At 38.2% G+C, this 18,774-nt stretch overlaps 2 protein-coding genes across 4 annotated transcripts in view; both read right to left on the bottom strand.

Annotated features, from left to right (window-relative positions):
* Positions 1-249: 249 nt before the first annotated feature.
* On the bottom strand, positions 250-2,137 carry LOC127879763 (beta-1,3-galactosyltransferase 1-like). Its single transcript, XM_052426812.1, has one exon. The coding sequence runs from the start codon at positions 2,131-2,133 to the stop codon at positions 1,210-1,212; it is 924 nt and encodes a 307-aa protein (XP_052282772.1). The 5' UTR covers positions 2,134-2,137; the 3' UTR covers positions 250-1,209.
* Positions 2,138-11,482: 9,345 nt separating this feature from the next.
* LOC127879762 (beta-1,3-galactosyltransferase 1-like) overlaps positions 11,483-18,774 on the bottom strand; it is a 34,415-nt gene continuing 27,123 nt past the window's right edge. For all 3 annotated transcript variants that reach the window (XM_052426811.1, XM_052426809.1, XM_052426810.1), the window contains exon 2: positions 11,483-14,525. In XM_052426811.1, coding sequence (XP_052282771.1) covers positions 12,517-13,914 — 1,398 coding nt within the window. In that variant the 5' untranslated portion in view covers positions 13,915-14,525 and the 3' untranslated portion in view covers positions 11,483-12,516. The remainder of the gene's footprint in view (positions 14,526-18,774) is intronic.

Genomic DNA, 18,774 nt, shown 5'->3' with positions numbered 1-18,774 from the left:
ATGATAGGAAACCCGTTTTCATTTGACTAAGAACAAAAATAGCGTAAATAATAGTATTAGATATAGAACAATACTCTGTCAGGCTATTAACTAGCTATACTGTGGGTTTCATCCCTGATTATCGGTAAATTATCAGCTAGTTTGATTCTAAAACGAGACTTGATATAATTAACAGAACTCGAACTCAATCATTTATTTACATACATACAAGTCAAGAAAACAATTGATTATACAATGAACAGACTTATCTTTACAATACGTTGTTAGATAATTCTTAAAGTGGAGACTATCTTTTAAATGCCCCGATTAATATGCAAAACGAATAATTGTTTTACTTGATTATCAAAATGGTTATTATATGAATTGATAACCATTCTAATCGACACAATATCTTTTCATGATGTTTTTACAAATAAAAACAAAAACAACAACTGAAATATCAAGAATCTTTAAAATGTAAAATACAAACAACATACAGCAAATAATGTTTAAGGCACTATAAAACGACCTTGGACTGTAAAAAAATATTATTTTTTTTAATCCGTTTTTTCTTGACCGTTTTTAAATACGTCATTGTTATCATCTAATGGCTTAAAAATACCATTCCATTTTCTGAGTTTAGTATTTGACGAAAGTATAATTTCGAGCACAATAATACTTGGTAAACAAACCATAGTATCGCCGGGCGGTGGCAAGTGTTCAGCCGCTCCGAAACAAGAAACCAGGCCCTGTCGCAATGAAGGCGTGTGCTGTACCCATTTATGCCCAGCGTCTGGGTCTGCGCTGTTTGCTTAAAGGAACTTCTGTGAGAAATATTAAAAATATAGAAATAAATATACTAGACATTCCTAACTTTAGAAATAAATTGATCCAATTTAGAAGGATGGGAGAGTCCACTAGGCATAAATGGGTTAACCGAGTGAGCTGACATGATCACGCATACATCACCGGTCACATATAAGACCGGTACCGTGATATTCTGCTCTGTCAAAGTGGAATTCACTCTTGCATTCCATTCACATAAAACAATGTAAACCTGAGCCCGACGCCTTTGAGGAGAAAAGCAAGTTTAGCATTTTTGTAAACGTTTTTTTGCACGATTTCTTTATTAAAAGAAAAGTACCAGGAACGCCTATACGTCATATAACAAGTCTCGGTACCGTGACATTCTTATCTGTCAATAAATTCTGTTTAAATATATGTCGATTATCAAACTACACGACTATGGAAAACCTGCGTCGGACTCAACGGCGATAGAGGACAAGTTCTTGATTCTTCCCAATATCGCGTCAACGTCTCTGGCGGTAATTGATGTGATGTTATAACGGAATTTCTGTACACACATGGCGAAGAATTTACAAACATGTTTGAGAAGCCTGCTAGATTGACCGGCGATACGCCAAATTTGTTAACACAAATCGCGACATAAACATCCTCTAAATAAAAGAATGGTATATTCCTGGCCACTTTAACAATATTGCCAACGACATCAGTTGACAACAGGTACCCTGTGCCGCTGCACATGGCTGGGAACAAAGGTTTCCTATACTGTGTTATAGACACGTACCACTTAGATGAAGTCTGTCTATGTGGGGAACTTGGTCCCCAACAAAAACCGCCCATGAAATTTCTTTTCGGAGCAGCTTGTAACAAAATAGGCAACACCTCGGTATTAATAAACATATCGTCGTCAGTTTTCATAACATATTTTGCATTTGAGCAATGCGTATGGCTCCATTTTAATCCTGTCATTGTTTTATATGTAAGATTTGCATAGGTGTCGCGAAAATCTGCTTGAATAATATCATTGAATTTTCCACTCTCTTCCAACAGTAAGAAATTGTCATTTTTGTTCAAATTGTTTCCGATGACGAAGGCGAGGCGAATGATAGAATTCATTGAGTTACAAAGTGACCCCCATGTGGAGCGGATTGATTCCCGGGCCAACCTGTTAGTAACAGATGATAAAACAACTATTAACAAGTTCACTCTGCCGCCGTCACAAAGTCGATCTGGAGATATCATTGAGGTAAAGTCCATTGGAAAACAGTTAGAGCACTCATCAGGCCTGCCATCAGAGTTGTCATAGGGCAGCGTGCTTGTTATCCTTGTTGGCAACTTTACGGACGTCATTGTTGCGAAAAGTCGACTTAAGTCGATGTTGAATGTTCGGTTTGAACGAACAGCGATAGTGGTGCTTCCTATCGGCGTCATTGATGTGCCATTTTCGATAGTGTTAAATCTTATTGGCTGCATTGATGTGCCATTGGCAACTGTAGTGACTCTTACAAGCTTCGTTGATGCACCATTGAGAAATGCACTTTTTGTGACATTGCGTTGGTGTAACGATACGGTATATTGTTTTGTAGGGTTATAAGTGACGTCATGTGTTGAAAACATCTTCTCTGTTTTAAATAAATCGAACAACTGATTTTGAGTCCAATTACCTTTTTGCAGTTTAGCAAATCTATCGGCTGCTACCTCGAACCGGAAAACTGAAAGACGCCGCGCATCAAGCCACGTGTAGGTCAGTGATACAACAATCAACCCCATGAATATGGCAATGATGGCGAAAACGGTCTTAGTGCGCTGAAGGTTGAAATTCATGATTCCAATGTGTATCGCCCTTCAGAGTCACACGGTCTGTCTTCAACACAACGGAAACAGTATATGGTCCTTCAGAGTTACACGGTCTGTCTTCAACACAACGGAAACAGTATATGGTCCTTCAGAGTTACATGGTCTGTCTTCAACACAACGGAAACAGTATATGGTCCTTCAGAGTTACACGGTCTGTCTTCAACACAACGGAAACAGTATATGGTCCTTCAGAGTTACACGGTCTGTCTTCAACACAACGGAAACAGTATATGGTCCTTCAGAGTTACACGGTCTGTCTTCAACACAACGGAAACAGTATATGGTCCTTCAGAGTTACACGGTCTGTCTTCATCATAACGGGAACATTATATGGTCCTTCAGAGTTACACGGTCTGTCTTCAACACAACGGAAACAGTATATGGTCCTTCAGAGTCACACGGTCTGTCTTCAACACAACGGAAACATTATATGGTCCTTCAGAGTTACACGGTCTGTCTTCAACACAACGGAAACATTATATGGTCCTTCAGAGTCACACGGTCTGTCTTCAACACAACGGAAACAGTATATGGCCCTTCAGAGTTACATGGTCTGTCTTCATCATAACGGGAACATTCTGGAACATAAAATCGATTGCAGCTAAGTTTTATTCAAATCCCCATAGTTTCTAAAAGCATCTAATTTTTAACCGTTAATTACATCTAAAATAGTTGACTACCATGAGTGTGTGAGCGTGTATCGCTGGGTGGTGAAAAGTGTGAAGCCAGTTCTGGATTCGAAATCGGGACATCTCGCAAACAAGGAGAGTGTTCTACTGAGCGAGCTTACCGGGCCGATAACTTAGCTAATCATCTCCAAGTTCTGTACCGTGACACATGTGTGCGTCAGATTGAGTGATATTATTTATCCACCTGATATATGTTCCTACATGACACTTGCATGCTTAGAAAAAGCTGTTCATCGGTAATGACTTCGTTGAAATTAATACCCATGAATAAAAATACTTCCTTATGTCGAAAAATGCTTGCGCGTTGTTACTAAGCCTTTAATCGTACAACGGTTTTACAATGCAGATTCACGTGTCCTCATCACCAATGACTTTTCATACTTTGGTTAATTATAACCGGCGGTGGTGGTGGTGGTGGTGGTTGGTGGTGGTGGTGGTGGTGGTGGTGGTGGTGGTGGTGGTGGTGGTGGTGGTGGTGGTGATGGTGGTGGTGATGGTGGTGGTGGTAGTGGTGGTGGTGGTGGTGGTGGTGGTGTGGTGGTGGTGGTGTGGGTGGGGGGTGGGGGTGGTGGGGGTGTTGGGGGTGGTGGTGGTGGTGGGGTGGTGGGGGTGGTGGTGGGGGTGGTGGGGGGTGGGGGTGGGGGTGGGGTGGGGTGGGGGGTGGGGGTGGGGGTGGTGGTGGTGGTGGTGGTGGTGGTGGTGGTGGTGGTGGTGGTGGTGGTGGTGGTGGTGGTGGTGGTGGTGGTGGTCGTCGTCGCGTCGTAGTAGTCGTAGTAGTAGTCGTAGGTAGTAGGTAGTAGTAGTAGTAGTAGTAGTAGTAGTAGTAGTAGTAGTAGTTGGTAGTAGTAGTAGTATAAGTCATAACACATTTCAGATATTTTTACGTTTAGGTCGGAATACCGGATGATGTCGCTTTCATTTTTTACAGAGGACATCTTATCGTGATCAGTATATATACTAAAGGAAGTTATCAATATTAAGTCAACACTTGATGACTCTTGTCTTATTTCCGGTATATAACTATACAAGTGCATAGTTAAATGCATGTTTCGCACATATTCACTATACATGATTCATATCCAGAGAGAGATTCTTTAACATTAATACAACTTTTTTCTATTGTTACAAAGACGATTCATCTAATTATATATTTGGAACTTTTGCTTTTACACTATATAGGTCTCGCCCTGTGAAAATACATGTTTGATACATGTGCGTAAAGTGTCGTCACAGCTTAGCCTGTGCCTGTCAGCACAGGCTTATCAGGGAGAATACTTTCCGCTTAATCGTATTGTTCTCTCTACCCAGGTGTATAAATGGGTACCTGTGAGGAATAAAAGTCAATGTTCCGTGGCTGCATACTGCGCCGAATGTAAACGGACGACTGATATCCCAGTGATCGGGGGGCAAATGTCAAAGTCGATTGAGTATGTATATAGTAATCAGACTATAAACACATGCATTTGCATTTTTGCATTTGCATTTTTAAATGAAGACTCTTCTTGACGAAAATCCAGGTTGGGCGGAAAGTTTAGTCTATTTTTATCCTGTGTGGAAACATGCTAATCTGAGACGACACTAAACTCACATACATTAAACCCCATTTTCTTTTCACAGAGCGAGGCTCATATATATGTTCAGAGTATATCCCAGTTACAATCACTTTATTTAATTGTTGACATGAACTACTATGAACTGATTAGATGCGTACCTCAATTTATTGTTGCGTTATTCATAATGCCCATACTGAAATACCACATAATTGTCTGGCATCATAATAATTAGTTCTGACCATTTCAATATTTAATGACCCGTTATAAGTATGACACATACAGGTAAGAATCAGTTTTGTGCATCTCGTTTTGTATTTTGCCTCTCGCTATATTACTATATATCAGCTTACTTGTAGGTTACAGACCATGCTTTTTAAATATTTTAGCCGCAATGTACCTTACTGGAAACATTTGAACCTGCAGATCAGAATTGAAACCTGTCAATGCGTTTCATATCAGTGGACAGGAATCTGGATAATTTATCATGTGTTTGTCTCCACTGTAAAAATGGAATATATAGGATGTGTGTTTTTTCAGTTTTAATGTGTGTGTTTTGATTCCAAACCGATGACATCCGGCATATATGATGTGTTAATTTGTTGGAATGAAATAGTGTATCTGGAGTGTTTGAAGACTTTCGTGGATTTTACCATTATGCACACATGTAATTAATTCCTTTTCAGAATCAAACATTTGCGCCATATTTCTTTTAGCATTGTTTGTTATATAAACTTATGCTCATTTAATAGTAAGGCGCACAGGACAATTTAGCAGGACGACTGCTACTTATGATTTTATGAACTTTACAAGTTTGTAGTGCCTAAATTATACATTCGTTAATGTTAATTTAAAGTAATAAGTGTAAGGCACTTAACGCGGATGAATATTAGGACTTTTGTGTGATGATAAGTGATATGTGTGAATGTGTGAATTCGTGCAACATAATATAAAGACTTTCAAGTAATAAGTTGGATAATGAAAGAAGAGTTTGTGGATATGCCTATTAAACAATGTGTTTACTTTGCATATGACCAAATGTATATTCATGTTTTCATATAATCAAACACTTACTATGTTTTAAATATAATGCATGGCGTTGGAGATCAAGTTTTAGAAGAATATTATTTCTTTGAATGTGTTTCTTGAAAATTAAAAGGACAGTACTGTTAATGATTCATTATATTGATGAATAAATCTGTGAATTTTGTATTGAAAAGTTATTTGCAATACAAGTCAATGTATATGGATATTTCTTGTCATGTTATGTAGTATTTACAAGTGATATTCCTTGTTGTGGAAAATGTTTCTAATCGTGTTCAAGTAATTTTAAAGGGATGATTCATATAATGTTATGTATTATCGCAAGTTATCATCATCTCATAGTAAAATTCCTTGTTTTGAAGAAGGTTTCTAAGCTTAGTATTAATAATACATATGCCTTGTAGTTAATTTGAACTGCAGATTGTGAAGTAATATTACATTCATGTAAAGTGTTTGGATATAAAGGTTTAACATGTTGTGAGTGTGAATCTGGCTGTTTAGTCATATATACAACTATTTGGCTTAATTGAGGACAATTAAGAAGCTAAGGTGAGGGGAGTGTTGTAATTTTTATCCCCACGCTTTTTGAAAAAAAAGGTGGGGATATTGTGGTTATCTCCGCCGTCCGTCCGTCCGTCCGTCTGTCTGTCTGTCTGTCTGTCCGTCCGTCCTGGTCACTATCTCCTCCTACACTAAAAGCACTAGAACCTTGAAACTTACACACATGGTAGCTATGAGCATATGTGCGACCCTGCACTATTTGGAATTTTGATCTGACCCCTGGGTCAAAAGTTATAGCGGTTGGGGTGGGGCCGCGTCAGAAATTATCACTCATTTTTTTTAGGTTATTTTACATTTACTTCTTTATTTCTACACCGATTCACTTCAAATTGCTACTGGACCTCTCTTATGACAATACGGTCAATCTCAACCATGCATGGCCCCATTCCCAACCCTGGGGCGCCCCGCCCACATAGGCCACACCCACCAAAAATTTCCATTTACTATAATTTTTTCATTTCTACACGGATTCACTTCAAATTGATACTGAACTTTTGTTATGACATTAGGGTCAATCTCAACTATGCATGGCCCCAATCCCAACCCTGGGGCGCCCGCCCACATAGGCCACACCCACCAAAAAATTCCATTTACTATAATTTTTTCATTTCTACACGGATTCACTTCAAATTGATACTGAACTTCTCTTATGACATTAGGGTCAATCTCAACTATGCATGGCCCCATAACCAACCCTGGGGCCCCGCCCACATAGACCACACCCACCCAAAATTGCCTTTACTATAATTTCTTCATTTCTACACCGATTCTCTTCAAATTGATATTGAACTTCTCTTATGACAATACAGTCAATCTCAACTATGCATGGCCCCATTACCAACCCTGGGGCGCCCCGCCCACATAGACCACACCCACCCAAAATTGCCTTTTACTATAATTTCTTTATTTCTACACCGATTCACTTCAAATTGATACTGAACCTCTCTTATGACAATACGGTCAATCTCAACTATGCATGGCCCCATTACCAACCCTGGGGCCCCGCCCACATAGACCACACCCGCCCAAAATTGCCTTTTACTATAATTTCTTCATTTCTACACCGATTCACTTCAAATTGATACTGAACTTCTCTTATGACAATACGGTCAATCTCAACTATGCATGGCACAATTACCAACCCTGGGGCGCCCTGCCCACATATGTCACACCCACCCAAAATTGCCTTTTACTATAACTTCTTCATTTCTACACCAATTCACTTCTTATTGATGATGAACTTCTCTTATGACAATACGGTCAATCTCAGCTATGCATGGCCCCATTACCAACCCTGGGGCACACCTAGGTCAAACATTCGGCGTGGGGATGCGCGTCGGCCTCTGCCGCGCCATTTCTAGTTAATATCTGCACTCAATTTAGACTGCTTTGTTTGATGCCATGGGGGCATGGTGGACATGTGTTATCAGAACAGGATACCATGTGGTCATCATTTCATAATAATGTCTAGTCTGGTGTGTTGCTCTGCAAAGTCAGTTTGACAAATATTTCAACAGTTGCAATAATAAAGATCAATTAAATGTTAGGTCCTATCAGTGTCTGTCCATACATCCAAATATGGGAGGGTGGGCAGATTTGTATGAAAAGCCAGGGTCTTTGAGGGAGCATGGAGAGAGTAGAATGAAATGTAGAGATGTAAAGATACAAGTAGTAGGAGAGAGTTAGTGGCAGTTTGAGAGAGAATGGATTTTACCTAGATTGTGAAGACAGTTAACAAATAAACATTATTGGTGTATATATGTATTCTCGTAGTGTGTAAATAAAATGTAGAGTCTATATACTGTGTTGTGAAGTTATGAACTTGTCCCCTGAAAATTGTAACAACACACACAAATCAATGAGTATTCTACAATGCTCTACAATTCTACAATATACCGCCCCTTGAACCGGCCATGAAATGCTTCATATTAAAAGATACCGTTTCAAAACAGAACATGCAAAAACTGTAACGTTGTTGATGACGAATTTCATTTTTACTGGAATGCCAATGTTAATTTATTCAAGTAACAAGTATATAAATAAATATTATTGTAAGAACACAAACATGATCCAGTTTATTTACCTCTTACAGATTGACATTGAAAAAAGTACGAAATCTATCCATTTTTTGTTTTAAAGCTTTTAAATTGAGAGCTGACTTATGTTATCAATAGTTTCACTCCATTTCCTTACTTTTATGTGTTTACTTAATATCTAAACAAAAAAAAAATACGATAAAGTGTATACAAACTTGTTGTATTAAGACTTTGATCTAGGTTCTGTTTAAAACCTGCACGTCATTGACCATCTGTGTATATATTTTGTTGTAATATGTGTGTATTCAATGGCTTAAAGCCTAATGTATGATGAAATAAACTCTAACTTCTATTAAATTTAACCAAACTTACCAGAATAAAGTGATGAAAGCTTTAAGTAAATGTACTTCAATCCGATTAAAACTGATCGTATTCAATCAGTAAACTAGAAATTATCAACGTTAGCCCCGAAAGGTTGCAAAATTAAAGATATCCAATTTTCTATCATGAAATGCAAAGTTGTGTTTATTGAGAAATAAGAACAACCATTAAAAGTGGGTAAATCATTTCAACAAGCACTACTCTTAAAGCGAAAGAAAGTAACTTGTTCCGTGAATAAAATGGTAGAAGGCATTTCTGCAGGTTCTTAGACAATTAAAATCCATAAAATCATTAATTCGAAATAATGTTTCCACTCACTTGTCGAATTGTTAAATGATTTATTTCATTTTAGAAATATTAAACGCGACATATATCAAAATATCTGTATTGTCGACCTCCAGGTATAATAAAAGAATTAAATAAATATTGAGTTTAAAAGATTAAAGATTAAAAATTAAGATTACAAAATAAACGATTTGCAAGTTATGCATGCTATTAAAATTATAATCGTTGTAACGATTGTTTGAAACACAATCATTGACAATTCTAAAACAAAACGAATGTTTTAATTTGAAACAAGCCATGTCAATAACAGAAGCATCATTTACCTGCCATGATCAATACTATCCTTCGTGTCTGACTACATACTTCACAGTTACACAAATGAAATTGCATCGTAACTCACATGGTCCGCAGATAAAAGTTTTAAGATAACGAACGGCCAAGTGGCCATATATAGCTTTCAATACAAGAGGATAAGAAACGGCTTCATTTCAGTCAAAATGCTGCACGAAACATTCGAAAGGTTTTTGGATGAAAATACGTTGAAAAGATAAATGCATTTATATGAATTTACTTTATTTGGCTAAACATATTAAATTTATATGGGCGCAATCTGACTAATACTTATTTGTTATTTTGCTGTTGTTTTTTCTCGCCGATTATTCTATCGGAACAGGAATCTATATATTTAATTTCGCTCGCAGGTTGATAATGTATTCCTTCGAACTACTGATCAAAGTGTTGTCGCGTTATCGATGGAGATTAGGTCTGGAGATTCTAACCCATTTATGCCTAGTGGACTCTCCCATCTTTCTAAATTGGATCAATTTATTTCCAAAATTAGGGATATCTATTATATTTATTTCTATATTAAGAATACTTCTTACAGAAATTCCTTTAAGCAAACAGCGTAGACCCCGATGAGACGCCGCGTCATGCGGCGTCTCGTCTGGGTCTAAGCTGTTTGCCAATGCCTTTTTTCTAGACGCTGGGCATAAATGGGTTAAATAAAATAAAAAATTCATAAGACGATGATGAAAGGAACCACTGGTATTGTTAGCGAGATATCTGATGAGGGCGATACACGGCCTAATGCTCTGGGGATTCGGCTTAATGTGAAACAATCGTCATAGTAATAATAATTTACTGGTCATAACACTTAAAGGGATCTTTTCACGCTTTGGTAAATTGACAAAATTGAAAAAAGTTGTTTCAGATTCGCAAATTTTCGTTTTAGTTATGATATTTGTGAGGAAACAGTAATACTGAACATTTATCATGGTCTAATAGAGCCATTATATGCATCTTTTGACGATTTTAAAACCTAAAAATTATAAAGCGTTGCAACGCGAAACGATTGAATAATTTGGAGAGTTCTGTTTTTGTCGTTAAATTTTGTGAAACTAGAAAGATTGCTTATATAAGGTATAAAATACGTTCAGCATGTGTACTCGGCGGAATAGCTCAGTAGGCTAAAGCGTTTTTACTTCAGGACTCTGGCAGGACTCCAGGGGTCACTGGTTCGAAAATGTGTTCTGGTTTAATTATAGTTTGCTCTGTTAACGTTTTACAATCTTATATTTCTGTCAAAACTCATATTGAATGGTTTTGCACATCATACATGCTATTATTGTTATATGTTAATGTGCTTTATTGTAAACCATTACGAAAGGGAGACGGTAATAAACTGTCCGTCCGTCAGTCCTCCGACTTTCTGTCAATCTATTGCTTACAATGGACAAAAACACGGATTTTACTATTGTCCGTTCAAAAAATATTGCAGATACCGTTGCAGTTAAATGAATATAAGCATTTATTGCAGCTGTACGAAAACATTATGTACATAACCAACAAACACACTTTAACTTCACTACATCGTTTAGAACGAAACAAAAATAGTGAAGTCTTCTTGAAGAATACTTGTACCCACTGCTGTTAATATAATCCATAAACGTTGTATTTGTGTTTGACGTGATTAATATATACAACAACAGCTCTAGATAGCTTGCTCACATGAAGTAGCAAGTGAAATGTATACAGATTTGAATTTCGTTCAGTTCAATAGAAAATTAAATCTTCTTTCCAGCCAATGGAGCTAAATATGGACGTTTTATTTGTAGCATGATAGGAAACCCGTTTTCATTTGACAAAGAACAAAAATAGCGTAAGTAATAGTATTGGATATAGAACAATACTCTGTCAGGCTATTAACTAGCTATGATGTGGGTTTCATCCCTGATTATCTGTAAATTAGCAGCTAGTTTGATTCTAAACCGAGACTTGATATAATTAACAGAACTCGAACTCAATCATTTATTTACATACATACAAGTCAAGAAAACAATTGATTATACAATGAACAGACTTATCTTTACAATACGTTGTTAGATAATACTTATAGTGGAGACTATCTTTAAAATGCCCCGATAAATATGCAATAAAACGAATAATTGTTTTACTTGATTATCAAAATGGTTATTATATAAATTGATAACCATTCTAATCGACACAATATCTTTTCAAGATGTTTTTACAAATAAAAACAAAAACAACAACTGAAATATAAAGAATCTTTAAAATGTAAAATACAAACAGCATACAGCAAATAATGTTTAAGGCACTATAGAACGACCTTGGACTGTACAAAAATATTTGTTTAAAAAATCCGTTTTATCTTGACCATTTTTAAATACGTCATTGTTATCATCTAATGGCTTAAAAATCCCATTCCATTTTCAGAGTTTAGTATTTGACGTAAGTATAATTTCGAGCACAATAATACTTGGTAAACAAACCATAGTATCACCGGGCGGTGGAAAGTGTTCAGCCGCTCCAAAACAAGAAACCAGGCCCTGTCGCAATGAAGGCGTGTGCTGTACCCATTTATGCCTAGTGTCTGGGTCTGCGCTGTTTGCTAAAAGGAATTTCTGTGAGAAATATTACAAATATAGAAATAAATATACTAGACATTCCTAACTTTAGAAATAAATTGATCCAATTTAGAAGAATGGGATAGTCCACTAGGCATAAATGGGTTAACCGAGTGAGCTGACATGACCACGCATACATCACCGGTCACATATAAGACCGGTACCGTGATATTCTGCTCTGTCAAAGTGGAATTCACTCTTGCATTCCACTCACATTAAACAATGTAAACCGGAGCCCGACGCTTTTGAGGAGAAAAGCAAGTTTAGCATTTTTGTAAACGTTTGTTTGCACGATTTCTTTATTTAAAGAAAGCTACCAGGAACGCCTATACGTCATATAACAAGTCTCGGTACCGTGACATTCTTATCTGTCGATAAATTCTGTTTAAATATATGTCGACTATCAAACTACACGACTATGGAAAACCTGCGTCGGCCTCAACGGCGATAGAGGACAAGTTCTTGATTCTGCCCAATATCGCGTCAACGTCTCTGGCGGTAATTGATGTGATGTTATAACGGAATTTCTGTACTCACATGGCGAAGAATTTACAAACATGTTTGAAAAGCCTGCTAGATTGACCGGCGATACGCCAAATTTGTTAACACAAATCGCGACATAAACATCCTCTAAATAAAAGAATGGTATATTCCTTGACACTTTAACAATATTGCCAACGACATCAGTTGACAACAGGTACCCTGTGCCGCTGCACATGGCTGGGAACAAAGGTTTCCTATACTGTCTTATAGACACGTACCACTTAGATGAAGTATGTCTATGTGGGGAACTTGGTCCCCAACAAAAACCGCCCATGAAATTTCTTTTCGGAGCAGCTTGTAACAAAATAGGCAACACCTCGGTATTAATAAACATATCGTCGTCAGTTTTCATAACATATTTTGCATTTGAGCAATGCGTATGGCTCCATTTTAATCCTGTCATTGTTTTATATGTAAGATTTGCATAGGTGTCGCGAAAATCTGCTTGAATAATATCATTGAATTTTCCACTCTCTTCCAACAGTAAGAAATTGTCATTTTTGTTCAAATTGTTTCCGATGACGAAGGCGAGGCGAATGATAGAATTCATTGAGTTACAAAGTGACCCCCATGTGGAGCGGATTGATTCCCGGGCCAACCTGTTAGTAACAGATGATAAAACAATTATTAACAAGTCGACTCTGCCGCCGTCACAAAGTCGATCTGGAGATATCATTGAGGTAAAGTCCATTGGAAAACAGTTAGAGCACTCATCAGGCCTGTCATCAGAGTTCTCATAGGGCAGCGTGCTTGTTATCCTTATTGGCACCTTTACGGACGTCATTGTTGTGGAAAGTCGACTTAAGTCGATGTTGAATGTTCGGTTTGAACGAACAGCGATAGTGGTGCTTCTTATCGGCGTCATTGATGTGCCATTTTCGATAGTGTTAAATCTTATTGGCTGAATTGATGTGCCATTGGCAACTGTAGTGACTCTTACAAGCTTCATTGATGCACCATTAAGAAATGCACTTTTTGTGACATTGCGTTGGTGTAACGATACGGTATATTGTTTTGTAGGGTTATAAGTGACGTCATGTGCTGCAAACATCTTCTCTGTTTTAAATAAATCGAACAACTGATTTTGAGTCCAATTACCATTTAGCACTTTAGCAAATCTATCGGCTGCTACCTCGAACCGGAAAACTGAAAGACGCCGCACATCAAGCCACGTGTAGGTCAGTGATACAACAATCAACCCCATAAATATGGCAATGATGGCGAAAACGGTCTTAGTGCGCTGAAGGTTGAAATTCATGATTCCAATGTGTATCGCCCTTCAGAGTCACACGGTCTGTCTTCAACACAACGGAAACAGTATATGGTCCTTCAGAGTTACACGGTCTGTCTTCAACACAACGGAAACATTATATGGTCCTTCAGAGTTACACGGTCTGTCTTCAACACAACGGAAACAGTATATGGTCCTTCAGAGTTACACGGTCTGTCTTCAACACAACGGAAACAGTATATGGTCCTTCAGAGTTACACGGTCTGTCTTCAACACAACGGAAACAGTATATGGTCCTTCAGAGTTACACGGTCTGTCTTCAACACAACGGAAACAGTATATGGTCCTTCAGAGTTACACGGTCTGTCTTCAACACAACGGAAACATTATATGGTCCTTCAGAGTTACACGGTCTGTCTTCAACACAACGGAAACAGTATATGGCCCTTCAGAGTTACATGGTCAGTCTTCATCATAACGGAAACAGTATATGGTCCTTCAGAGTTACACGGTCTGTCTTCAACACAACGGAAACATTATATGGTCCTTCAGAGTTACACGGTCTGTCTTCAACACAACGGAAACAGTATATGGCCCTTCAGAGTTACATGGTCAGTCTTCATCATAACGGGAACATTCTGGAACATAAAATCGATTGCAGCTAAGTTTTATTCAAATCCCCATAGTTTCTAAAAGCATCTAATTTTTAACCGTTAATTACATCTAAAATAGTTGACTACCATGAGTGTGTGAGCGTGTATCGCTGGGTGGTGAAAAGTGTGAAGCCAGTTCTGGATTCGAAACCGGGACATCTCGCTAACAAGGAGAGTGTTCTACTGAGCGAGCTTACCGGGCCGATAACTTAGCTAATCATCTCCAAGTTCTGTACCGTGACACATGTGTGCGTCAGATTGAGTGATATTATTTATCCACCTGATATCTGTTCCTACATGACACTTGCATGCTTAGAAAAAGCTGTTCATCGGTAATGACTTCGTTGAAATTAATACCCATGAATAAAAATACTTCCTTATGTCGAAAAATGCTTGCGCGTTGTTACTAAGCCTTTAATCGTACAACGGTTTTACAATGCATATTCACGTGTCCTCATCACCAATGACTTTTCATACTTTGGTTAATTATAAAAGAAAATACACGTTAACATAGTAGTAGTAGTTGTAGTAGTAGTAGTAGTAGTAGTAGTAGTAGTGGCGGTGGTGGTGGTGGTGGTGGTGGTGGTTTGTGGTGGTGGTGGTGGTGGCGGCGGAGGCGGCGGGCGGGTGGTGGTGGTGGTGGTGGTGTGGTGGTGGTGGTGGTGGTGGTGGTGGTGGTGGTGGTGGATGGTGGTGTGGTGGTGGTGCGTGGTGGTGGTGGTGGTGGTGGTGTGGTGGTGGTGGGGGGGTGGGGGGGGTGGGGGGTGTTTGGGGTGTGGGTGTGGTGGTGGTGTGGGTGGTGGGGTGGGGGTGTGGGGGTGGGGGTGGGGGTGGGGGTGGGGGTGGGGGTGGGGGTGGGGGTGGGGGTGGTTGGTGGTGTGGTGGTGTTGTGTGGTGGTGTGGTGGTGGCGTCGTCTTGTGTCGTCGTCTTAGTCGTACGTCGTATCTCGTTCAGTCTTCGTCGTCGTCGTCGGTCGTCGTCGTCGTCGTAGTCGTAGTTGGTCGTCGTCGTGTGTCTCCGTCATAACCACATTTCAGATATTTTTACGTTTAGGTAGGACTACCGGATGATGTCGCTTTCATTTTTTACAGAGGACATCTTATCGTGATCAGTATATATACTAAACGAAGTTATCAATATTAAGTCAACACTTGATGACTCTTGTCTTATTTCCGGTATATAACTATACAAGTGCATAGTTAAATGCATGTTTCACACATATTCACTATACATGATTCATATCCAGAGAGAGATTCTTTAACATTAATACAACTTTTTTCTATTGTTACAAAGACGATTCATCTAATTATATATTTGGAACTTTTGCTTTTACACTATATAAGTCTCGCCCTGTGAAAATACATGTTTGATACATGTACGTAAAGTGTCGTCACAGCTTAGCCTGTGCCTGTCAGCACAGGCTTATCAGGGAGAATACTTTCCGCTTAATCGTATTGTTCTCTCTACCCAGGTGTATAAATGGGTACCTGTGAGGAATAAAAGTCAATGTTCCGTGGCTGCATACTGCGCCGAATGTAAACGGACGACTGATATCCCAGTGATCGGGGGGCAAATGTCAAAGTCGATTGAATATGTATATAGTAATCAGACTATAAACACATGCATTTGCATTTTTGCATTTGCATTTTTAAATGAAGACTCTTCTTGACGAAAATCCAGGTTGGGCGGAAAGTTTAGTCTATTTTTATCCTGTGTGGAAACATGCTAATCTGAGACGACACTAAACTCACATACATTAAACCCCATTTTCTTTTCACAGAGCGAGGCTCATATATATGTTCAGAGTATATCCCAGTTACAATCACTTTATTTAATTGTTGACATGAACTACTATGAACTGATTAGATGCGTACCTCAATTTATTGTTGCGTTATTCATAATGCCCATACTGAAATACCACATAATTGTCTGGCATCATAATAATTAGTTCTGACCATTTCAATATTTAATGACCCGTTATAAGTATGACACATACAGGTAAGAATCAGTTTTGTGCATCTCGTTTTGTATTTTGCCTCTCGCTATATTACTATATATCAGCTTACTTGTAGGTTACAGACCATGCTTTTTAAATATTTTAGCCGCAATGTACCTTACTGGAAACATTTGAACCTGCAGATCAGAATTGAAACCTGTCAATGCGTTTCATATCAGTGGACAGGAATCTGGATAATTTATCATGTGTTTGTCTCCACTGTAAAAATGGAATATATAGGATGTGTGTTTTTTCAGTTTTAATGTGTGTGTTTTGATTCCAAACCGATGACATCCGGCATATATGATGTGTTAATTTGTTGGAATGAAATAGTGTATCTGGAGTGTTTGAAGACTTTCGTGGATTTTACCATTATGCACACATGTAATTAATTCCTTTTCAGAATCAAACATTTGCGCCATATTTCTTTTAGCATTGTTTGTTATATAAACTTATGCTCATTTAATAGTAAGGCGCACAGGACAATTTAGCAGGACGACTGCTACTTATGATTTTATGAACTTTACAAGTTTGTAGTGCCTAAATTATACATTCGTTAATGTTAATTTAAAGTAATAAGTGTAAGGCACTTAACGCGGATGAATATTAGGACTTTTGTGTGATAGTGATATGTGTGATTGTGTGAATTCGTGCAACATAATATAAAGACTTTCAAGTAATAAGTTGGATAATGAAAGAAGAGTTTGTGGATATGCCTATTAAACAATGTGTTTACTTTGCATATGACAAAATGTATATTCATGTTTTCATATAATCAAACACTTACTATGTTTTAAATATAATGCATGGCGTTGGAGATCAAGTTTTAGAAGAATATTATTTCTTTGAATGTGTTTCTTGAAAATTAAAAGGACAGTACTGTTAATGATTCATTATATTGATGAATAAATCTGTGAATTTTGTATTGAAAAGTTATTTGCAATACAAGTCAATGTATATGGATATTTCTTGTCATGTTATGTAGTATTTACAAGTGATATTCCTTGTTGTGGAAAATGTTTCTAATCGTGTTCAAGTAATTTTAAATGGATGATTCATATAATGTTATGTATTATCGCAAGTTATCATCATCTCATAGTAAAATTCCTTGTTTTGAAGAAGGTTTCAAAGCTTAGTATTAATAATACATATGCCTTGTAGTTAATTTGAACTGCAGATTGTGAAGTAATATTACATTCATGTAAAGTGTTTGGATATAAAGGTTTAACATGTTGTGAGTGTGAATCTGGCTGTTTAGTCATATATACAACTATTTGGCTTAATTGAGGACAATTAAGAAGCTAAGGTGAGGGGAGTGTTGTAATTTTTATCCCCACGCTTTTTGAAAAAAAAGGTGGGGATATTGTGGTTATCTCCGCCGTCCGTCCGTCCGTCCGTCCGTCCGTCTGTCTGTCTGTCTGTCCGTCCGTCCTGGTCACTATCTCCTCCTACACTAAAAGCACTAGAACCTTGAAACTTACACACATGGTAGCTATGAGCATATGTGCGACCCTGCACTATTTGGAATTTTGATCTGACCCCTGGGTCAAAAGTTATAGCGGTTGGGGTGGGGCCGCGTCAGAAATTATCACTCATTTTTTTAGGTTATTTTACATTTACTTCTTTATTTCTACACCGATTCACTTCAAATTGCTACTGGACCTCTCTTATGACAATACGGTCAATCTCAACCATGCATGGCCCCATTCCCAACCCTGGGGCGCCCCGCCCACATAGGCCACACCCACCAAAAATTTCCATTTACTATAATTTTTTCATTTCTACACGGATTCACTTCAAATTGATACTGAACTTTTGTTATGACATTAGGGTCAATCTCAACTATGCATGGCCCCAATCCCAACCCTGGGGCGCCCGCCCACATAGGCCACACCCACCAAAAAATTCCATTTACTATAATTTTTTCATTTCTACACGGATTCACTTCAAATTGATACTGAACTTCTCTTATGACATTAGGGTCAATCTCAACTATGCATGGCCCCATAACCAACCCTGGGGCCCCGCCCACATAGACCACACCCACCCAAAATTGCCTTTACTATAATTTCTTCATTTCTACACCGATTCTCTTCAAATTGATATTGAACTTCTCTTATGACAATACAGTCAATCTCAACTATGCATGGCCCCATTACCAACCCTGGGGCGCCCCGCCCACATAGACCACACCCACCCAAAATTGCCTTTTACTATAATTTCTTCATTTCTACACC

This window comes from Dreissena polymorpha, chromosome 4, assembly GCF_020536995.1.
Source record: "Dreissena polymorpha isolate Duluth1 chromosome 4, UMN_Dpol_1.0, whole genome shotgun sequence".
NCBI lineage: Eukaryota > Metazoa > Mollusca > Bivalvia > Myida > Dreissenidae > Dreissena > Dreissena polymorpha.
The sequence above is the reverse complement of the archived record's forward strand: the minus strand, read 5'-3'. Positions and strand labels throughout refer to the sequence as shown.

What these genes read in the sequence shown, in the direction of transcription:
- LOC127879763 (XM_052426812.1), bottom strand. Translation starts at nt 2,133, where the DNA reads ATGACGTCCGTAAAGTTGCCAACAAGGATAACAAGCACGCTGCCCTAT.